Source organism: Pieris napi, chromosome 8 (genome assembly GCF_905475465.1).
Source record: "Pieris napi chromosome 8, ilPieNapi1.2, whole genome shotgun sequence".
Taxonomy (NCBI): Eukaryota; Metazoa; Arthropoda; class Insecta; order Lepidoptera; family Pieridae; genus Pieris; species Pieris napi.
Window position 1 is genome coordinate 10,776,137 of NC_062241.1, and position 24,959 is coordinate 10,801,095.

Here is a 24,959-nt window from a genome sequence, read left to right on the forward strand (position 1 = left end):
AGTCGATACGAGTTTTGTCAAGTTTTCGCGCTTAGGGCCCAGAAAGCATTTACAGGAAGGCCCTACATACTTGCGCTTCAATATGTAATGTATAATATTTATTTGTGACATTATGTGGTGTGTTCGGAATTATATGTTTATTTCCTATCGGATTGTCAGTTCGCAGGCACTGTAACAATAAAAGGATAGAGCTTTATGTCACTAAGTTTTGTATTTTAAATCAATAAACGATAGCAATGATTGTGAATTTTTATTTCTTCATTTAAAATAATATGTAATGAGAATTTTGTGAGGGCAGAACTAAAATTAGACTTCAGTCGTTCCACGACTGAGCGTTTTTTAATGCAGTTTTTGTCGCGCACCACCACTATGTGTAACCAGCTGCAGTATTTTCGAACTAATTCGACTTAAGGTCATTCAAGAAAAGAGCGTACCAATTCTTAAAAGGCCGGCAACGCCCTTGCGAGCCTTGGCATTGAGTGTCCATGGGCGGCGGTAATACAAAGTATTTAAGGTAAATACCTACATCATATTATAATAATAATTTGGCGCTAACATGTATAAATTTTGGCTTAAGGAAAAAACAAATTTAAATCATAATTGGTCATAAAACCCAATACCTTATCATTATTATTATAAACTTGCAACTAGGATATTTTCGCTTGTAATGTCATCGTATACACACGTAATTAGAATTCTGTAGAAAAGATCCTTCAAATAAATTTAACCAGTGAGAATTATTTGGTAAGTACCCACATTTTTATTGGATTTTGTTATTTTAAGTACGCTTAATAAAATCAACGTATTCAATTATCGGCGTTTATGTTTGAAAGGCACTGATGGATCTCTCAGTTCGGGCTGGTATTTTTTATTACCTTTTACGAAAAGTGATGGCTGCCTCAGAGTTCTTAATTATAATTCTAAAGCCTTCAGTCTCTATAGCAGGGGAAATGCAAATAAATATTTAGGAGAAATAAATAGACAGACACAGTTCTATATCTACCTATAGGCAACGGCGGTAGTGGCCTGTCTTTGGCCTCATATCTATTTCGTGGTCATTTTTTTCTCGATACAAATACATAAATAGCTATTCGCCGTCGTATTATTATTTGTGGACTTAAGCTTGCCGGGTTTCCTTCACATTGATTTCCGTACAAGCAAATGCACAAAACAAATGAACCAAAATCACATTTGAACAGCAATAAAAAATGAACGAAAAGCAATTATATATTTACACTGCCTGTTAATTAAGGTATACAATAAGGTCTTCTACTATACAAAGTACTACTCGGCGATGTATTCATTTGGTTTTGACCAGGCCTAGGACCGAGAACTATGGGAAAAGGGTTATCACCGAATACCTTTTTTAAGCAATATTATCTATATAGATATAACATACCCTCACTATATAGTGAGGGTGAAAGCGCACAAGCGCAGGCTGTTCATTTTTTTTCTTTTTATTTTAAATAAGTGCTTTAAATCGTTCCTTCTTCCGTCATAGTAACTATCCTGCGTCTCCAAGATAACAGCATTAACTTTGTGCGAGTAAGCTACGAAGGCGTACCAGTTCATCAGTCTTAAGACTACTTGTATTACGAGGAATCAAATGTGCTACAGTGGAAAATGTTGCTGTTGCGAATTGGAGACCGGATCATTAATATGGGCGATTTTGCAACTTGTAAGTTGACGACAGTTATAAGCATTGATGGCGTGGCGTTTTGTTATGAAGGGCTCAAAGAAATGGTCTAAATATATAAAAATCTCATTGAAACGGCTTGACCGATTTATATGAAAGTAGATTTGTATTAGAATAGATCATCGTTTCTCAAGTGGGGGGTCGAATTTTTATAAAAGGAGGTCACGGTGTTGAAAAATCATAAATACGAACATAAATGTATAGGTACAAAAGATTCGTTTATTAAAGGAATGAACAAATATACTTTTTGGCTTTTTGTGGGTCGCGACTTAAACATGGTTGAGAAAAGATGGAAACCGAAGTAGGAAAAGATTTTAAATTGATACTCAAACTCATAATATCTTTTTTCATATAGGTAACAAAGTACACATTTTATTGTTTGGTCGTGTACATCGGTTTTAAAAAAATCATCAAAAATCAATTAAAAATAGTCAGAACTTCTTTCACGCGAATTAGTTTACACGATTATAAGTAAACATACTACGCCAGACAATTAAATTCCACTGAAATCAACCGTAGAATGTAAATTTCCTTAGGTATCCTTTATATCTTTTAACCATTTGATGGGTTAGCTAGTTGAGTTATAAAAGCAATGCATAGACTTATTTTATGAGACTGGCGGTTCACAAACGTCAAGTTAGAATTTCGCATTCTATCTTGACATACGATGATGGAGTTCTATTTTATTTTAAAGGCCGCATTAGTGAGGCCTGCCCTGCGATTCTGTAACTCACTTTTCGAACTCACACAGCGGTTTTCGCATCGGCGGTCGCTCTGAATCTGCGCTAATAAACAATAAACTACAAGCTCCCACCTTTTCAGATTGCCAAATCATAAAATGACTGCTTCACGACTGATTTGAGAGCGACCACCGATGCGAAAACCGCTGTGTGAGTTCGAAAAGTGAGTTACAGAATCGCAGGGCTGTGTCAGTGCGCACATTAACGTGGTTAGCGGTATCACTTAATATCACATAGCCCATTTCATATGTTCAATAAAAAAGAAGTATTTTTGGGATTGGTCAAAAAATTTGCTTTTATGAAGCAAATTATATAATATAGTTTTTTTTAGTATTATCACTTCTTGCAAGAAGAATTAGTATCTGTCTACGTCTTATTCGTTTGTAATAATCACATAACACTTTCAGGTCGCGTTGGGATTGAGCACTTTAGCCATTATTATCGTTTTAATTAAAATAAATACCATGATAGGAGATATGGAACTGGTCCATAATATCAGTATGGCACTCTTAGTTTGCCTGGCTATTGTCGGATTAAAAATAATGTTCTCCTTGTTTTTACTCTTCGGTGTAATATGTGTAAGTATTGTTACCAACATTACCAAAAATTGTTTACTCTTTTCTTAAGGTCCGATCTGGTCGCCAAACTCCAAAAAAGTACATTGTGTCTTTCTATTTTTCGTCATCATTGCTTTAAATAGGGAGAATGGAAAAAAATAAATGGTGGAGTTGAGTTTATGCATTTTTATCCATTTTGAAAGATCGATTTAGATTTTTAACTAAAAACAGCCTCAGATTTATGTATCCCGACTTTTTGGGTTTGCGCGTTTGAGCGAATGTGAAATGCGCACATAGAAAGAAAATCCATTGGTGCACCGGGAATCCAACCTACAACCTCAGGGATCACAGTACTACGCTGAAGGCACTAGGCCAACACTGCTTTTAAAGATTTTTACCTACCCTAAAAATATTCAAGTCGAGATATAGCACGATTCACATTTGTCAAATGTATTTTGGATTTGACATATCATGGTCAAAGATAAATTTAAATGTATAAATAGTATTCCACCAAAGACATTTACATACCCTGTTCGCTTTTAATACTTTGATCACTTTCACACCTTCACAAAGCATAGCCGAAAACATACACAGCGTAGGTATTTAATAATTTTTATTGATTTTTTCCTATCCTTGATATTTTAACCTTTAAAAGGTTACAATGTTATATATATATTAAATCTTTAGTAGGTATAATTGTTTTTGGAGTGAAACTTCTTAAGTCGCATAATGGTAAAATTTGTAAAAAAACGTCACGCTGATGTGCAGCGTTTTGGTCGAAGAAAAGGGAGAGAGCGATTGCGACCGATTGAGAGAGAGTGAGAAGGGTGAATTACCTTATAGAAATTATATTTTTAAAATTAAAATTTCGTAAAGAGAAATTATAAAATATTAGTATTTTATATTTTATGCAAAATAATTTATTGAAATCTCAAATGACGAATTCTAAAATAAAATATCACGTGTTTTATTATCGAAGAAAAAATTTTAAAAAAATTAAATTTATTTTTTGTATTAATTTTCGATAATATAAAGTATATTTTAATGATAATTAAATTCCTCACATATCTTCCTTTTTATTTATTTATTTATTTATTTATTTATTTGTAAACCTACAGCTAACATAAATTATATACAATTACAAACAGTTACATTAAAAATATAGCCAAATATGGAATACATAATAATACAATTAAATACAAAATGGTTCAAGAATTTATAAAAGGGAACAAACAAATAAAAACTATTCAATACATTTATCTAAGTGGTACCTAATTTGGTTGTGTTGTATGATGGTGTAAAAGTGAGGGTAAGTACGTGAAGGTGTGTATGTGGGGTATGCTCATGATGCAGGTGATTTTGCGCTATGGATATTCTTAATACTTCTTTTAATCATATTCCGCGACAGCTTAAACAGGTCGAGGCTTAAATATTGGTCGTTGTATGTCCGGGCTGCGCGATACAAAACTGAGTTCCTTGCATAGTTAGTGTTAATGTGAGGAACATGGAACAAAGCACGATTACGAGTCTGGTAGGCAGGAACAAGGAAGGGCAATTTTTCTAGAAGGGAGCTACAATTAATTTTATTTGAGATGATGTCATGTAGTAGCAATAAATCATATTGTTTTCGTCGAGAGTCTAAAGTATTAATTTTAAAATGTTCACACGCGTCATTATATGTATTAAACTTATTGTAAGTCTTATAGGAGATAAATTTTATGAAGTCTTTTTGGATCTTTTCAATTTTATCTTTGTGTACAGTGTAACTAGGTGACCAAACCGAGCAACCATATTCGAGAATACTTCTTACGTACGTATAGTATAGCACTTTCATACAGTCGACATCATGAAAATGTTCACTAACACGTCTTACAAAACCAAGCTGCTTATAGGCCTTGTCAACTATTGTGTCAATATGGTTATTATACGTCATTTTATAGTCTAACCATATACCTAAGTCACGAACACAATCTACTTCTTTTACAGATTTGTTATTAATATGATAGCTAAAGTTAAATTTGTTTTTTTTTCTGGTGAATGTTATTTTGACATTTTATTTTTTCCCTCCCTCTGAGTCTCGGAAATCTAGTTTTAGATTTGTATAAATATTAACAAGACTTAAAAATTAGTTTGCCAAAGAAGTTTCACTTTTGACATGTGTACTTTGTACGCACGCACTTTTTTGTTGTATTGGTAGCTGTAATTTCTACAGCTAACGAAATAAATAAATTAAAAAATACCGTACGAGCCGTATCAATTCAAAATTTCATCATCACCACCTTGGTGGCTGGTGGTCTTCCACAGTTTCACAAGACATTTTCTTTTACGAACTAGCGAACTGTGGAATCGACTCCTAGTGAGAGTGAGAGATACTACCTCCAACTATTCAAAATTCGAATTTTCAAAGGCCGGCAACGTCTTTGGGCGCCCCGCAGGCTCGTTTGCTATACCTATAAAAAAACTGTGTCATGCTAATACTACGATATAACTTGTTTATTTCAGAAAAATTCGGGCTTGGTACTAGCATACGTGATTGTTTACATTATTGAAACAATACTGAAGGCTCTTGTTATTATAGTTTTGGCTTTCTTTTTGAATGTATGGTGCATTGCATTGTATCTTGTAACTGGTAAGTTTATTCAAGGCAGTAAGTTACTTGAGTTATTATAGGGGCCGTTCAAGTATTAAGTAAGCAGATTTACTGCAATTCACAATCAATCAAAGACACAACCCCCGTCCCTCCCCGTAGTGCTTTCGTAATACTTGAACGGCCCCATACCTGGATTGAAACGTTTAACACATTGTTTAAAAAAAATCAGTGGCGCTACAGCCATTTTAGGTCTGGGCCTCGGATTTATATATCTGATTCATCATCGTTTGTCAATCTAATAGGCAAATACGTGATCTGCATCCTGTGCCTGATACCCGCCGTCGACTTTGTAGGTCTAAGGCAAGCCGGTGTACTCATAATGTTTTTACCGTTTGAGCGTATTATGCGCACACAGAAAGAAAGTCTAGTTGGTGCACAGCCGGGAATCGAACCTACGACCTCAGAGATACGAGTCGCACGATGAAGCCACTAGGCCAACAATGCTCTGCTTATTTAGATTCAATTATTTTGTTTTGTTTAAATACAGATTATCTCAGCATTTTAATATTTCAATGCATTTCATTGGTCTATGTTTCATGTAGTGGAACCTTGCTCTATTAAAAAGTATACAAATGCATCATTTCATAATATCGCTACATATAATTTCTATTTTATTCATATATATATTTAATTTTCAGTTTTCGACATTCTCATAGTTGTTATGGTGACACAAACGCATGCGAAAATTAGGAATTATAACAACGGTAACCACGGATTCCCATGGAATTATTGACATAAAAAAAACTATGTTTAGTTTTAGTGCAATAAATTATCATTAAAAAAATAAAAATGTGTTTATTCATTTGACAACAATAATTTTCAACTTTTTAGTTTTGAAAAATTTAATTAAATTGACAATTATAATGTGTAAGATTTGGGAACCCTTTTAAGTAAAAAAAGGTTCCCAGCTCTTCCATAACATACTTACTTTAATAAATAAATAAAAATAAAAAGTCTTTTATTTCTTGCATTCCATAAGTATTACACCGTTACCATTTACAGTGTGCATGCAAAATAGATTAAAAAATTACAGTTAATGTGATTATGATTAGCAAATAATTAGAATGTAATAATAATATAGTCAAATCCATTTCATTTTTATAGTTTCATTTAGAAATATATAAGTAAATTGATTGATGAAATTGACATAATAACGTAACAATACTTAATTTAATGTTTTTTTAACAAGAACCCTCTCCATGAAAGGTAAAAGCCCTCCTCCAGAGAAGACCAGTACTCTCTAACATTGTATGTTATTATGTATAGAGTATTATGATGACTGTTTTTTGTACTGCTTGTTTTTATTTTCTCTGGAGGGTTTTGGTCGTGACCTTCCACGGTGACCGGCCGGCTTGGAAGATGTTTTTTATTCTTGTCGCTTTTTTCATGTGAGAGGGGGGCGGTAATTGCTATTGGTTTAAGTTTTTATCTGTTTGTTCGCTTCGTGGGTTTCCAGGGTTTTTGTTGGTTAAATAATTAAGTATTCCTGGTTTAAGAACTCCTTCTGATAAACTTGGCGATATCTGTAGTCCTTGTTTTGTCTGAGTTTTGTTCTTTTTGTTTACTTGTGTACCTTGTATTGTTCCTATAGTATCGTTTATTCCCGGAGATGTTGGTAGCGTTCTTTTCTTATTGCCTGATGCTTCTACGTTATTGCAGCGTATTATTAATTTATCGTACCTGATGGTGGCATAGTTTCCTTTTTCTCTTTGTATTTTCTTTTGTTCTAGTAATTCCTCTTTCTTTTTTCTAGAATGTGTTGTGGAAAGTCTTCATTTATATAATACTCAGTATTTTTTATTATTTTTCTCTGTTTATAAATTCTTATTTTTGTGCCCAGTGTAGTGAATGTTACAGTAATCGGTCGGGTTTTTTCTCCTTTCTTCCCTATTCTCCTAATTTCTTGTATTTCACTGCTCTCTAGATCTATAGAAAAGTAGCGTTTTATGAAACTTTTGCTGTTTTCTTCTGAGTTTTCATAAGATGTTTCCGTCTCCGCTAAGCCGAATATAACGATGTTCCTCTGTCTTGATTGCTTCTCCTGGAAGTATAATCTTTTCTCCTGGTTTTCAAGCTTTTCTTCAAGGTTATTGTATTTTTTTTCCATTATTTTGAATTTTTCTTCTAGTTTGAGATTTATGTTATGCGTTACGTTATCTGCTGCTTGAACAATAGTCATTTTTTGTTCGTTAAGTTCGCTTTGTATTTTTTGGAGCATTTTCATTACTTCTTCCATGATTTGCACGTTATTATGTTTTCGACTAATAAGAAAATACTTTTGTTATGATACTTGTGCTGCCCTCTATTGGTTTGGTTAGGTACTGTATGCGGAACGATAACTTGGAGACTGCTGACGGCTGGCTACCTCGAGCTAAGCTAGTTTTCAGTAAATCCTCTAGATGGCGTTATTACCTTAATCGATATTGATGTGTCATTCTAGTGATATTGCAAAATTCACTTTGTTGTCGGTTAGGACTTAGGATTAATTTTTTCACTTTATTGTTGAAAAAATCACTGTTGAATTACGTACTGACGTTCGTAGGTTGTGGAGATCAACTTTTTTGCGCATAGAAGTCACTGGCAGAACAGTAATACCGATTTTTCACTTCCCTGTTTTGCTTGTATTTAGATGATTAATCGCTGGTTTTGGTGCTGTGTCCACAATATAAGTTTCAATTCCTTTATTAAGATTTCACTGTACTTAGTTTTTATGCCGAATTACACCCGTTTAAAATTATTATACATAGAACCTCGTTAAGTCGAACCTCGATAAGTCAAAAACCTCCAAATCTCGAAAAAATGTTTTGTTCCCTTCCCTTAAAACACCAAAACCTCCATTACTTGAAATTTTTACCCTCTGTTAATCGAAATAATCACCGAGTCCCTCCAAGCCATTCTGGTACATATTTTCACTCTATAACTCGAAAAATTAAATTTGACCTCTGTATCTCGAACATAGGAACGTTTTATTTTACAACCTTTACAACTTGATCATTTAATTATTTATTATCTCTATTGTTCGAACAAAAATAAGTTACCGACTTTAAGAAATTGCCGACAATGTGAGTACACTATTGTTTCTTAGAAAACATTTTAGGAGTATACAATAATAAATTTATGACTCATGGAAACACGTGTTTGCTTGCTTTGTGACCAAAACCTCAAACTCTTTATGTCGAATCAAAAGCCGCCTAAGTCGAAATCCTTCATAAGTTGAAAACTCTATAGCTCGAATTTTTTGGCGTCTCCCTTGATGTTCGACTTATAGAGGTTCTAACTTCTACTGAATTTAATTCACTATTTAGCGCGGAACCGATACACTGTGTGACTAAGTGACGCCCTCCCTGATCCCTCTCAAGTAATATATATCCTATATATTATATATATATATATATATATAATCTAGTTACATCTTTACAATCAAGTATACAGAATTTAAAATTTTCTTAACCTACAAAGTAATAATAAAAATTATTAAAAAGAAAATCAAAACAAATTTTAAAAGTTTGGACCCTGTGGCAGTGTACCTTTGGCAGCATTTCCTCGCTGTATTGCGATACTTATTCGTTGGGCGAGGAAAGTGCTAGTTCTGGGGTCACCGGTACTATCTACTTCATCTCTATTACATCTTTTTAATCATTTTTGTATTTTCAGCATGCCAGAGTGCATTAGTGAGTGTGTGAGTTAGGGAAATCAAATCATTGTAAGGTAATTAAGAGTTTTGGCAAATTTTAAATTCATATGTATGAGAAAGCTAGAAATATATTTTCATATATGTACTTGTTATTTGACCTTTCGTCAGTTAAGTTACATATGTTTTAGTTAATAATAAAAAGCTATTTATAACAAACTTATCATCACCTTACCTACACTTATAAATTCCAAAACCAATAAATTCTAAAATGTAAGTTTTTGTAGTAATAAATGCGCCCTTTAGTTTTTCATACATTCATAAATTCGTTTCCGAACGTCCAATAGGTCGACTACACTTATATTCTTTAAGGTAACAGGTCACTTAGTTTTAAGAACCCATAAATAAAGTTACAGTTTTTTGTTGGTGCAGCGTCGTATCCCCACTGCACTAATTTTATATTCGTTACCAGCTCTTGTTTTAAACGGTTAAAGATGAGGCTTCCAAATAAAACCCTAGAAGATCGTCGTTCTCTTTGCCAGGGGAATCCCGGTGCTCTCTCCGGCGCGGTCTCGCTCAATCTCGGGAAAAATTACGCCTCAAAAAAAGAGGTATCCCTATACGGGCAAGCCACCCCGTGTCAAAAGTCCGTCAAATATCTAATGCCTTGATCACGCGTACCGAGCAAACCGGCGAGACAGTAAAATGTTTCTCGGCCGAAACAGTGTAGTAAGCGAGTAGCTGTTCACACAAATTTTGAAATCATTCGGTTCTATTGAGACTACAATTCGGACAAGATGGATCGTTAATGTATTTTAACATCTAGCGTACCAAATCCCGTTATATTCATTCCTTTAATTTTGGAATTATATTCTGCATCCCGTTTTTGCTTTATCTTGTATTCAGGAGATTTAAAGTTCCCCAGACACGGATGTAGTTTATGTAACTGCATAAATGCAATAGTTGTTTCGGCACCCGAGCTATTGTCTCGCCACAACCTTCGGCCGAGCGCTCGGCCGTGAACTCGGCGGCCGGCGCTATGTTTATACGTACCGAGTACTCGACCGAGAGTACTGTCTCGCTGGTTTGCTCGGTACGTGTGATCAAGGCTTTCGAGTTACTCTCGATAGCGGCTTGTATATCCATAAACACATAGCCGCCACTCGCAAGAAGGCCTCTTTTGTCCCGCCTCTATTTCCTCCTGAATAAAAGGAGTCACATGTCTCTTATAAATAAGGTAACACTTTACAAGGCCGACCATGTGCCATATCCACCAGCTACAGAAGCTCCAGTTGCGATTCATGGGAATAGGGACCGATGCGCCCTTCTACGAGAGAAACGTCAAAGTCAAAGGCAAATCGTCGATCTCCACCACGACCTAGAGCTCCCTACCCAATAGCCAAACTCAAAACAAAAGACGGTGTATTTTCTGTTTATTGTATTCGATTCATATATGTTTGATGGTACGATTCATTCACTTTAATCGATGTTTCAGGTGACCTCACTATGAAGCCCAAACTGACAGTTGTCAAATGTGATCTATTGAATTGGCCTGGCTGGACAGAATAAACGACTTTTTAAACGGTTGAATATGCCTATAAATTTTTTTGTATCTTCAAGCAGGTAATTAACTCACAAATATATATAAAAAATTATTAAAAGTATAGCGATATAAGTTTGCATTTAGTCTAAAAAAAATCTATTTTTAAAACGAATAAATAGTGCATTTCTTAACTTTTTATTCTTCTTCGCCGTTGCACTTATTTTAATACCTTATCAAACTTTATGTTAACAGAGAAGACAAGATGGATGCGAGTGAAGGCCTAATTCATTATAAGTAAGTGTACTTAATTATATATCCTATATAAAAAACGCTCTCCAATTGAGTTTATATGCAGTTTTTGCTACACACCACCGCATGTGGAACGCCCTTGTTTTATTTTTATATTGACCTTGAAGAACAGACGGGGGCCGGGGCAAGTAAGTAAAACGAAAGCGCATTTCCGTTTGATTGTGATCAGTCAGCAGCGTTTCACCCACACTCGTGAAGGGTAATATTATAATGTTATAGGTATACGTTATGATATTACGTCTACATGTTCAATTACAATCAAACGCACCAATGCTTCTCACTGCACATGAGTCAGCGCCTGTGTTGTTACTTTACATCATGTTGTCCTTTAAAAAAAATTGTGATAAAAGTCTCGTCTAAAGCATCATAATCTACAATTTCGGGTTTAACGATGGAGGACCACACTAATGTTCTCCGTACAATGAGATACATACACAAAGAATTGTCTCTGTATTCAGATAAGTAGAAACAAAGTAGTCACTTAGAATATCACTTTGTAACCGAACTACACATTTGCTGCCCATCTATATGATACTAAACAAAAGAACAGAAAGGTGATTTCATTTGTGGCAAAATAAATATAAATCAGATACGCAGATCAACGAAATCATTGCAATGCAATATCAGCGAATACAATAAATACAAAAACTTAAAATGAGAAAAAGATAAAATAATAAAGTTAAATATTTAATATTAATATATATGATCTAAAATTTAATATTAATTAATCTTGTATCTCGAAATTCACTCTATAAAGCTGCATCATTGGATATTCAACTCATATTGACATTCATATTTCATTCTGCCGTCTGCATTCTGCGTGCGCGCACGACGTACGTGAACCTTGTTTGGTACCTATATCTCAGTGAAGTTATCTGTAAGTCCCCTTTTATTGTTTTTTATTATTCGTTTTATTTAAGTACTCCACTGGCGAATGTTTTGTTATATATAGACTGTGTAGTGATAGTGGCATTTTAGTATTTACCACAATATGTATTCCACATTGTAATTTATATCGTCTACTGGGGTATCGTCTATATGTGTTTATTTTCTAAATTTAAAACTGAATTCAGAATTACATTATAAATTAAAAGCAAAAATCATAATAAAAATCTCGTATTTAACACCAATGAATGGTCACTTCAGGTAGGGGTGTAGGTATTTTTGTATAGTTTAAAAACAAAGGTACTACACGCTAGTACTTAACTAGTAATTCAAATACATACTGTGTGTAGGTATTTGAATTACTATTTAGGCAATGCCAGCTATATTGCAACGTAGGGAACTAAAAATATAATGAAGGAAAGATGTATTTAATATACTTTTGAAAGATTTGAAAGTCGATCAAAACTACTTTTATCTTAAAATAATGTAACACATTATTTCACTTATTAAGTGAAATAATCAGTTAATTTTGTTGATTTCAAACATATTATTGAATTGAATCTAGTTTAAAACTGTTTGTGAGTGTGTAAATTTAACTCTTTATCATCAATGACTCCCTTTGATAAGTTTGTAATTTGACTAAAGCATCGCATGTTTATATAAGCTGTGAATTCCTAGTAATGCTCTTGGATATTTGATACAGCAATGTAGCTATTGTAAACAAATTACAAAGAATGTTTTTGGACCCATACCTCTAAAGGGCAAATTTATTCGATAAAACAAGTTGGTACAGTAGTGTTGTACATAAATACAGAATTACATTCCTCTCTCGCTTTGTCCACTTTATCTCACGACATTTACCATATATATATGTCACCGTAAAATTGTAAAAACCGTTAGATTGTAATCTATCTCGCGAGATTGTAAACTGTCGAATGATTGTGAACCTCAACGAACTGCTTACAAATTAACGTATTTTTATTCGGTATTTATATGAAATTGTTGGGAAGTAAAATTAATCTGTAATTGACCAAAGAAGTTTGAATGATAACTAAGTTAGTGTAGTACAATCTACCGAATACCGATAACCGATAGATTACAATCTAACGGTGTTTACAATTTTACGTTAACATATATATAGATGGGTAACTGACTTTTAGTAGTTCATTTTAATCATAACTATAATTATAATTATATAAATAATTTTTATAATAAAAAATGTAATATAGATATTTCGTAAACTTTTCCGTACTTGTTTTTCAAGTATATTACAAGGTTTTAAGTGCCGTTTTTACTGAGCCATGCAGTACATTGGTGTTTATTATACTGAATTTAAAAACTCACCTATTATGCCGGGCGCATACATACTGATTCCGTATCAGGGTTTCAGATTCGGAAACCTGAATGGTCCGCGTGCGTACAAAATGTTCGACAAGGCGCACACCGTTCTTACTTTTTCCGGACAGAAAAAAACCTGACGTTCGGTTCGGAATTTCTCCGTGCGTTCGTTTTGGAAGAACGGAAAAAACCTGATGACGTCACTCCGAATTTTATTTTATTTTTTTATTTTCCGAAATTTTCATTCAGAATCGCGTTGGCGCTGTGTGCGTATTTTGCTTTTTTATTTTATCTCGTATGCTATTATGAAGCTCATCAAAGGATTTCATTGACATCCTGTAATATTTGAAGAATTCTTCTGGGTATGCCCGTAACTTTGTTCTTTTGACATAGAATTGACTCTCAGTTATTCTTTGGGTATTCAGTGGATGCACCCAATAACGACGTTTTATGCCCTTTTTGTCTAGCGCCAATAAAAGAGCAATGAGCATCAATTTGTCTTCGTCGTCCATACTCGTTATCAGAAGCGTCTATGATCGAACTGATCGTTTAAATTCCGAATGCAAAAAAACAGAATGTGTGCGCTCTCCACATGGAATTCTTGATTAGGAAACCTGATCAGGATTTCTGATCAGGAATCAGTATGTATGCGCCCGGCTTTAGTATAGGCAATGTAATCATTATTGTTTCCCTACAATCAAACCGCTTGCGTCTCATGTTGTAATGATGAAGCGAATAAGAGACGTTAAGACGATAATAAAGCCATCTAGACGAATTATTTTACGATATCAACTCACACTTACCCACATCACAGAGTATCTAATATATATAGAATTCTCGTTTCACAATGTTCGTTCCCATACTCCTCCGAAACGGCTCGACCGATTCTTATGAAATTTTTAATGCATATTCTGTAAGTCTGAGAATCGGATACTATCTATCTTTCAAACCCCTAAATGATAAGGGGTGTCCACACCACAATTAATTTTTGTTTTTTTTTGATAAAATATTTTTTTTATGATACAACATACAAAAATACATACAACCCCTAAATTTCACGGAAAATATCACGAGGGACCGGCTTGCCTCACACCGACAGCTTGTGTCAGGTACAGGTGGCTGATCACCTACACCTACTACGTAATCCAGTTGTTCGAGCTTCCTCATCAGATTAGATATTTTGAGCAAAAGCGTGTTGAAATAGTGGAAGTATCACTATACTTTACACGGTAACAATGATAATATAGTAATAAAAGAATTTTCTTCAGGTTTTCACGATGTGTTACAAGGGGAAATGTTTACATTGCATCGAAGTGGAGACGGGATCGCTCATCTGGGCTATTCTTAATGTGGTAAGTTATTATATTCTAGCCTGTAAGAAACAATATCACAATGTTATATTGATGTGAATAGCTTTTTAGTCCAAACACCAAAATACCAGTACAGCAGTAAAATAATACCTTTTGTTGACTTAATGTTTCTAACGAATCTTGGGACAAAGCAAGGGCGCCCGTCAAGTCGAGTAAAATAGCGACACGGCCTTACTATTCTTTTCTTGAAGTAGTTCGGGCCATTTTCGAGCCCATATTTCTTTGTGGATAAAATTAGAAGCCTGAATTTTAGGTTAGCTAATTTATTAATTAATTCATTTATTTGTTTATCAGTATTCCTACAACTACTTATTAAACCTTATCTAAACAATTAGATTGTACACAAAAGCCAAAAATACAATGTGTAAAAAACATAAACATAAAAATACAGTTAACAATTATTACCGACTTATACACAAATATATATCTATATTTATTAAATGTAATTATATATATATAAAGCAAGATACACAGATAATAGGTGGACCTTAAAGACTATATGGAAAGGACCAAGAGAAAGAAGGAGAAGAGGTCGCCCAAAAGAAAGGTGGATAGAAGATATAGAAGCGGTAGCAGGAAACGAATGGAGAAAGAGAGCCATAGACAGAGTTGGAAAAAGCTGGAGGAGGCCTTTACCCGTGAAGGGGTTCCGATCGACGGTACTGAAGGAAGCTAGGATATAGGATAACAAGCAAAATAAAAAAAATGTATAAAAATGTAAAATAATCCTGTGTATTATAATTTGTTTTTGTCATGATTGGAAATATTTATATATTATTATATATATAAAAAATTGTATGATGCATTGATCCTGACAACTGTGTGGGTTACGAATATCTGACCGCAATTTCGATTTTGTTGTTTTTAAAGAGCGTTTAAGTTTTTCGTACTTCATGTATTGGTATGTTATCTAAAGCTGGCGGCTTCAACACATTTACACTTTGTGCTTACGTAGTGTCTGTGAATAAGCGCGAGGCGTAATGTCAAACTGAAATACAATCACAAATACATCATGAAAAGACTGTCCGTCTCTCTCGCGCTCGGTCAAGCTTATGAGTATAAAAGAGACGGTTATTGTTTTACTTTTGCTACTGTTTATGTTGATCTTTACTGTACATGTTGAACTTTATTCAAACATTACCAGGACAATCTCGTGAAATGGTGCACAATGTTTTTAATTATTTTAAGCATCTTAATATGTAGAAAAATGAAAAATTATTTACACAAACTACTCTTTTACGTTCTTGGTCGGGCTTAGAACTTTTGGATCCACCCTCGTATGCACATAATATTTATATGTATTTGACACATTTTTATTTATTTACAACCTACTCAACCTTACTAAAACCAGAGTAGACTAAAATATATAGCTTGGCAAATAAGGCATATTTTTATACATACTATACTACACGTATAGTGAAATTGCATTAGTGTGAGTACTGTGAACGCGCCAGCTTTCGATAACCGACCTATAATGTTATTTATAAGTAAACTTACAGCTACATATTATAAAAGATAACACTTTATCATGGCCCGCACGGTTTGTGCATTGTTTCCCAGGGAAAAAACAGGGAATCGGGTAAAAAAATATAATTATCGGATGGAACGGAATTTAGGAATGAAAAATCTTAATATATATAAATTACGCGTTGTTTGTCCGCTATGGACTCCTGAACTACTTAACCGATTTCAATCAAATTTGCACATGCTATGCAGTTTGATCTAACTTAAAAGATATGATAGCTTATATATATAATTCTACTGTACCTGTGTGTCTCACTGAACTCCTCTTAAACGGCTGGACCGATTTGAATGATTTTTTGTATGCGTTTGGGTGGAGATCTGCATGGTTTAGGTTCACAAATCAGCCCGGCATTTTGATTGTTTAATATCCTAATCGTTTAAATGTACTACACTAACTTAGTTATCATTCAAACTTCTTTGGTCAATTACAGATTAATTTTACTTCCCAACAATTTCATATATCTACCGAATAATAATACGTTAAATTGCAAGCAGTATGTTGAGTTGACAATCTTTCGACAGTTTACAATCTCGCGAGATAGATTACAATCTAACGGTTTTTACAATTTTACGGTGACAGATATATATATAGACCTGGAATGCGCGTGCGTTGCGTGACTGATGCTCGCGCTAGCCTTAGCGGGTGACTGTTCTATTGTGATTGCTTGCCGTCCACTCTTTTGTTCTCGGTGCTACCCCATTTATTGTTAGAACTATATTTAGTTATTCAATTTAGGCATGTCAAAATGCAAATCTCATCTAAAGATTGCATAATTACCAGGTAGTTTACCTCATTGTTAAAAATCCTTTGTTATTGTTAAAACCTTTCGTAACATTATAACTTTAGTATTTTAAATTTTATAAGTTTTTAAAAAGTAAAATAGCTGTAAAAACGTGTCTAGTTGTTGTTACATTCCAGGAAATAATGTACACTGGATATGTAGCACTATAAATTTTTGTGAAACAAAATAAAGAATTTTTGAAATTGAAATTGAAATTGAAAATGGGTATACAAGGTTGAATAAAGATAACACTTAGACAATATACAGAGCCAAAACAGATAACATCGATAAACAAAATATTTGAAACAGAACACATAAGTATATGTATTTATTAATGATAGTATTTACAAAATAAACAAACGACAACTTATTATTTTAGAAAAAACTAAATTGTTCCTACTCGTAAATAAGGTTAAAGTAATTTTATTAAATTTAAATCTTATTTTAATGAATGCTCTCAAGACAAAGGCATCTAGTAGACGACCCTCCACGCGAACCTTGGTTTTACTCAAGAATTCTCAACAGAAATGATTTAGTTATTTGCTCCCGAACCCGTACTTATCACATGCCAATAAGTTTAATTTTATTATATATATTAGGTCCTTACATATGAAATTGGCGTTTTGTATGGGAGGAACAAAAAGTTGAATATTTTTAAATATAATATATTTAATTAATCAAAGTATGTACCATTGTTTTTTTTTCCCTTTTGCCATCTCATAGGTAGTTCATTGATCCCTTTACTAAAAAAACCAGTCGGACGGGAATCAATAAAATCTGTGAAGGCGATTTGGACTGCCCCATCAGAGTTAAATTTTTTCCCTTGCAAGAAGTTGTCCAAATTTCGAAAAAAAATGGTAATCTGTTGGAGCAAGGTCCGGGGAGTACGGAGGATGTCTTAGACATTCCAATTGAAGCTCTTCTAATTTGGTAGCCGTCTGTTGTGCAGTGTGTGGTCTAGCGTTGTCGTGAAGTAGCAGTGGCGTAGAGCGATTGACCAGCCTAGGTTGTTTAGCCGCTAGCTTTTCCATCATGGTTTGCAATTGCTGACAATAGACATCAGCCGTAATAGTCTGGCCAGATTTGAGAAAACTGCAATAAACAATACCGGCACTAGTCCACCAAACGCTTACAAGTAACTTTTTTGGGGTTAATTTTCGCTTGGGGCAGGATTTGGCTGGCTGGCCAGGATCCAACCATTGTGCTGAGCGCTTCCGATTATCGTAAAGAATCCATTTTTCATCACAGGTAATCATTCGGTTTAAAATACCTTCATTATTGTGCCGGTTCAGTAATGTAACGCAGCAGTCGACGCGCGTTTGCCGGTTTGCTTCAGTCAATTCGTGAGGTACCCATCTTTCAAGCTTTTTAATCTTCCCAATTTGCTTCAAGTGAATTAAAACAGTTTTATCACTAACACAGCAGCCTGCAGCTAACTCGGACGTGGTTTGCGATGGATCCGCTTCCACAATAGCCTTCAATACTTCATTATCAACTTGGGTCTCAGGCCGTCCACGGGGCTTGTTCTGCAGGTCGAAATTTCCAGAACGAAAATGTTGGAACCAAAAACGAACTGTGTTTTCTTTTGCAACATGACCGCCATACACATCATTCACCCTTCGAGTCGTTTCCGCAGCACTAGTGCCACGGCGGAACTCGTACTCGTAAATAATGCAATACTTTAAGTTTTCCATTTTGTAAAATGAGTGACGCAAACAGAAAAAAACAGAAGAAAAAAACAAATGAATGACGGTCATCGAAGCACAAATACATGAGTAAATAGCTGTACAAATTTTGATTTGGAATTCTTAACCAAAGAGGAGATATTTGAGGTCAAAGTAGACAAAACGTAAAACGCCAATTTCATATGTAAGGACCTAATATATAATGTAAACCTATTTTAAAAGAGTAAGTGTGGAGTTTCTTGCCCATTCTTCTCCACACGAAACTACCTTTTGGAAGGGGCAACTAGAATCTTCTTTATATTTTTTTTTTGACGTTCAAAAGTGCCATTTTAGATGGTCTAATTGAAATAAATGATTTGACTTTGACTATGAAAAAAAGAAGACCTCCTACACTTAGTTCTCGAGTGTAAATTCAACGACAAAGCTAGGTTGGATTTCCTAAAGGAAACTCGATGTTCTACTGGCGACTCTCTTCTTTCTTCATGAAATATTAAGTTCAGGCGTGCGATTCTGTTAATCCGTGAGTTCACCTTGCACTAACAACGCTCCCTTCGTCACTCACGTCATTTTTGGAATCTCATGGTATTCTGTTAAGCAATTTCACATTACGTCTTATGTAGTTTACCTATTGTTTATCAGAATGCCAAATCGTAAAATGACTGCTTCACGACCGCCGCTGCGAAAACCGCTGTGAGAGTTCGAAAAGTGAGTTACAGAATCGCAAAGCAGGGCTCACTGCCGATTTAGTGATAGATTTATAAGTTACATTATAGACTTATATAGAACGTTTATTATAGAACGTTAGATCTGATATTATAAAAATACTCATTAACTAGTAAACTGTTAAAGTAATATTTAAAGCTTAAGCAACGTTGTTATATTTTTAAGCCGCCTTAATCACTAGATGGCTTATGAAATAATTAAAATTAAAAAAAAAAGTCAAAGTCTACCCGCTTCTCAAAATTAATTAATTTCATAATAGTTATTTTCTCATATATGTTATTCCAGATATGGACAGGATTGGCGTGTCTGTTATGTGTTGGATTCTGTATATACATAAACGTGAAGGTGAAGGACGTACATCACGAGGAAACAATGGATACCGAGTTAGCAGCTGGTGTATCCAACCTTATATTAATGGTAGCGATAACATTTAGTGCTATTGAGTTCATCTTCACGATGTACTTGCTTGTGGGCGTCATCAAAGTGAGTACAAAACACATTTCGATATTGTCTATGGTTTACTGGACGTTTCAGATAGAAAATCAAGACAAATTTTACTGCTTTTATATTGAAAATTAAGACTTAAAACAAATTTTATTTACCCTACACTAGCTAGGAAGCTTATGTCTGATTAAGGAGTCTAAATGACAGACCTTCCTTTATTTATGGCTAGATCTTTGCCTCCTTAAGCATTAATTGTTAACATACTCTGATTTTTAATTCCGTAGAATTCTGACATTTCAAAAGTGTTGCTACTAAAAAAGTTTTCCAACGAAAAAGGGACAAATTTGACTTATTTGAGGGCAATAAAAAAATGCTACGTATTTTTTATGTTTTACCTACAAATAAATGTGAGCCGTCACGGGACGCCTGGCATCGTGAAACATCGACTTTATTTTGTAAAAGTAATATGAAAAGAACAGATTGTGATAGGAACTAAATATGTCATAATGATAAAATAAAATAATATGATTTCTTTTCCAGATAACGACTATTGATTTGACTATTTATTGAATAAACATTTATTTTCATTAAATACAAAAATTTACGAATTTATTTCAAATCGTGACTACTTAATTCGTTTAATCAGTGACTTCGAAATACACACACCGTACACACTACTGCATATAGACTGTATCCATCGTAATCGACTGTAATATATCGAATAAACTTTAATTACTTTATTTAATTCTTTAGCTGGCATCACTGCTAAATTCCAGGTTTAGTAAGCCTTTTTAAAATAAAATGTTATCTTCACTTGTGCGTTTTTTACTGTTTGTGATGAAAAGGAACGTCTTTAGCCGTTAAATAACTTTTAATGTGGAGCAGCGCACTTAATAAAATTGATACATTAACTAACAATAAAATGTATGAATAGGCTCAGAATAATATTGAAATTGAAAAATGTGCCCGGCCAAAAAGGTTTGCCATCACTGACATGTCAAAAAATTATAGCTGTTAGAATTCTACGGATTTAAAAATCAGAGTATAATAAAATATTTTATCCGTAATAAAAGATTGAAGATTGTTTTGAGGAAGAACTCGTGCTGCTCTTACCTAAATAGAAGTAAATCTGGCTAAACACTAACAGCTGGCCATGGCCAATGTCTAAGCTTTGATTGCATGCGCGGATTGTAGAGGTCGCTACAACGTATTCCATTTGTAATTATTCTCATTACTAGAATATTTATTGCTACATGAATACAATATACGAGTATTAACGAATGTATTTCATACACATTGGTACTATATCCATGGAAATACCTTTTAAATTAATTAATATTATGACCATTTATAGGAAATTGAGGCTATTTTTCAAACAACTTTATTCTGTTATATTGGGGGTGGACGATTTATATGTTTCCCAAGTATCACGAAACTAGGTTTTATATGTTAAATATGTTTTTTCTTTCAGAAACACGTGGGATATGTGAAGGCATACTTCGTTTATGGTGTGGTAAAACTTATTATTGGTTCCATCGCCCTAATTGGTGTCTTCACAAATACAAGTGATTATCCAAATTTTATGGGAATTCTTTGGTTTTATGGTGAGTATTTAGCGCAAACAAATAATTATATTTTTACAAAGCAAGCGTGTCGATTTTAGTGGATGTTACAAATGATACTATTATAGTTAATAGTGAAAAGGCTAGTTGATCTGGTTCTTAAGGAAGGAAATTAAACACTCCAATGATGACTTGATTGTGGCAGTCGATCGATCTCCTATCTGCATCCCAATAACCAAACCTTAGAGCGCTTGTAGACGTCCGTTTTTTTCACCGGATAACGGACCGTGTTTTTTGCCGGATTGGCGGTGGTGTATGAATTATAATGAATGTGTGTACATGCACCGGACATCGTCCGGCGAACTATTTACGCCGGATGCACCACCGCTTCCCCATGGACACCGGTCCGGTGTAAGAAAGGGCGGTCATCCACGCCAGGGTATTGGTGCGTGTTGACGCTGCCGGACGCATTGCCTGTTTTCTGTGAATTGAGTGCCATCCGTCCGTTATCCGGTGAAAAAAACGGACGTCTACAAGCGCTCTTACGAAGACAATCCATTTTTGGTGACGGATAAAATGTTCTTTGTCGTTCCATTTTAATGAGTTTTCACTCATATTTGATAATCAATGTAAACCAAATAAAGTAAATAAACCGTCCAAATAACATTAAAATGTACATGTTTAAAACATGGAAAATAATTTTTTTTAATTAATTAAAAAACTGGTGTAAGTTAATATCTGTTAAAATAATTGACTCTTGAAATCGAGCTTTCGTCAACTGTCATTTTCATACATAGGTCTATCCATAGACCCCGATACAACCTCCCATGGATAGCTAGTATGACAGATGGCTATTACAATTCGTCGATTGGTTATTGGCACACTTGTTACAACATTTGGATCAAGATTACTATCGCAGATGGTGGATTATGGATTGAGATAGGTTATTGGGTTCGAGCGTAAGTCGCGGCCTAAATACTCAACCTCTTGATTGCCCACCCGTAACCACACGGCTACCATTAAACTATAAGCGTACATATAAATATAATATATGCAATTTTACTTTCAGCGTTCCACTGTTTGGTACTGCTGATGGTTCGCAACACGTACTTGAAGTTCGACGAGGGTTCAATTATCCACCAATATATGCACAAGCCCCTTGTTTAAGGATGGTTTCATATTTTTTTCACCTTTTTATATTTTTAATTATTTTTTCAACTTAATATAAATAGGGTAGTACTTTTAAAATTTTTAAAATTATGCCCGTAAGGCCATTTTTCAACATCATTAATACCAGGCCGGCAACGCACTCGCGAGCCATCTGGCATTGAGTGTCCATGGGCGTTTGGCCGCCCGTTTGCCCCGTTCTATAAAAAAAGCATATAATTGCTGAGACTCGTTAGATATTAAAACGAGCCGTTTTTTTAATTTTTAATTTACAAGCCTTTGGATATTATACTAAGACATCTAGATTTGTAATTTTAACATTGTTTATGTATGTGTGCGTATGTGACGTCATGTCATCAACTATTTGCCATATAAATTGTATTAAGTTTGGAGTGCGAATTGTGTGTATGTTCGTTGTACTGCATGTTTATGTTTATAATACAGATTTTCTTAGCTTCAGTTCCAGCTTTAGGTCTTGAAATTAATATTTAAAAAAAAATACGTAATATTTATACAGTTAACAGTCAATCTCAATTATAAAATTCCTTGTTCAACGTTATTAATACAAATCTTAATTGATAGGATTTTCGTTCGTTCGTTCTATGAGCTCTCAGGATTCATTTAATTGATTATATTAGGTTACTATTATAAGAAAACAATGTATGTTGTATGGAATAAAGAGACTCCATATATTAGTACAGTAGTGTTGTTTTCCTTATTCCCTAACCAAACAATAAAAGCTTTATACTTAATTTTAGGTTTGCTCTATATACAATGAATATTATACATATAAAATATAATTAATTAGTATCCGAGTCGCCATTCTAGCGTGTTGTGTTAAGCTGTTCTGCTGTCTATTCCTCATGACTGAAGCATATAAAATAACAGAAACACATAAAGGCAAGGAATGAATCTTTATCAATTTACTATTTTTGTAAAGTAAGGAAAAGTTTGGTTTGAACAAATGAAAGATTTTGCTAGTTCTTGAGAATCGAACATGAGCTTTTTGGTTTTTATGAGAAGAGAAGAAGTGTTGATGAAAGTAATTTTATGTTGGTTATAGTAGATGTTTTATATAAATAAATTTAAGAGTTGTATGTTAGGCGTATAGGTCGGTTTTTGAAAGCTGGCGAGTTCACAGTACTCACACTAATGCAATTTCACTATACAGAATGTTTAAAAATATGACTTTTTTGCCAAGTTAGATTTAGTCTACTCTGGTTTTAGTAAGGTTGGGTGGGTTGTAAATAAATAAAAATGTGGCAAATATATATAACTATTATGTGCATACAAGGGTGGATCCAAAAGTTCTAAGCCCGACCAAGAACGTAAAAGAGTAGCTTGTGTAAATAATTTTTCATTTTTCGACATAAGCTCCATTTAGCTCAACACACTTCACTTTTACTTCACTAACAATTCTTTCAATACTCCTCTTAGAAACACCAGTCGCATCTGATGTCAAATTAAAAATTACATTTTTTCATTTAACTGTTTTTATTAAGATGCTTAAAATAATTAAAAACATTGTACATCATTTCACGAGATTTTCCTGCTAGTGTACAAAAACAGAATATATTTCATAAGACATTTTTTTCTAACCTCCAACCAAATAAGTAAACAATCACAGACAAAATAATAATGAGAAAAAAGATCAACATGTACAGTCAAGATCAACATAAACAGTAGCAAAAGCAAAACAATAAGGGAGCGTTCAAGTATTACGTAACGTAATTTTTGTTTAAGATTAATTATAATCTCCAAACGGCGAGTTAATCGGGGGGGTCAATCCCCCCGATTAACTCGCCGTAACGTTTTTTATTACCCAAGTACAGTACTGTACCCAAGTCTAGTTTCGTGACCACCTAGTGACTCTTTAGTTACAATTATGTGGTGTAAGTCAAAAATAATATTAACAATAACGCGTAATTCAATCTCCGCCCCGCATCGTAACGTTTTACAAAAGGAAAAAAATCGTTACGTAATACTTGAACGCTCCCTGTCGCTTTTTAAGCTTGACCGAGCGCGAGAGAGACGAACAGTCTTTTCATGATACATATTCAGTGTGACATCACGCCTCGTGCTTATTCACAGACACTACACAAGCACAAAGTGTAAATGTGTTGAAGCCGCCAGCTTTAGATAACATACCAATATACAGTATTTATAATTTTCTTAACCTATAAAGTGATAATAAAAATCATTAAAAAGAAAATTAAAACAAATTTGAAAAGTTTGGTCCCTGTGGCAGTGTATCTTTAACGCTGGCAGCATTTCCTCGCTGTATTGCTATACTTATTCGTTGAGCCAGGAAAGTGCCAGCTCTGGGGTCACCGGTACTATCAATTGATCTTAT

The 24,959-nt window shown here is 34.2% G+C and overlaps 1 protein-coding gene and 1 long non-coding RNA gene across 2 annotated transcripts; both read left to right on the forward strand.

Moving 5' to 3' along the window:
- Positions 1-651: 651 nt before the first annotated feature.
- LOC125051701 lies at positions 652-6,425 on the forward strand. The gene is made up of 5 exons (XR_007117334.1): positions 652-744; positions 1,502-1,678; positions 2,844-3,014; positions 5,496-5,622; positions 6,282-6,425. It is a non-coding gene; the product is annotated as an uncharacterized LOC125051701 (long non-coding RNA).
- A 5,424-nt stretch (positions 6,426-11,849) lies between these two features.
- LOC125051549 lies at positions 11,850-23,306 on the forward strand. Its single transcript, XM_047651943.1, has 5 exons — positions 11,850-12,003; positions 14,618-14,701; positions 19,719-19,916; positions 21,349-21,481; positions 22,509-23,306. The coding sequence occupies exons 2-5, from the start codon at positions 14,627-14,629 to the stop codon at positions 22,604-22,606; spliced, it is 504 nt and encodes a 167-aa protein (XP_047507899.1). The 5' UTR covers positions 11,850-12,003; positions 14,618-14,626; the 3' UTR covers positions 22,607-23,306.
- The last annotated feature ends 1,653 nt before the right edge of the window (positions 23,307-24,959 follow it).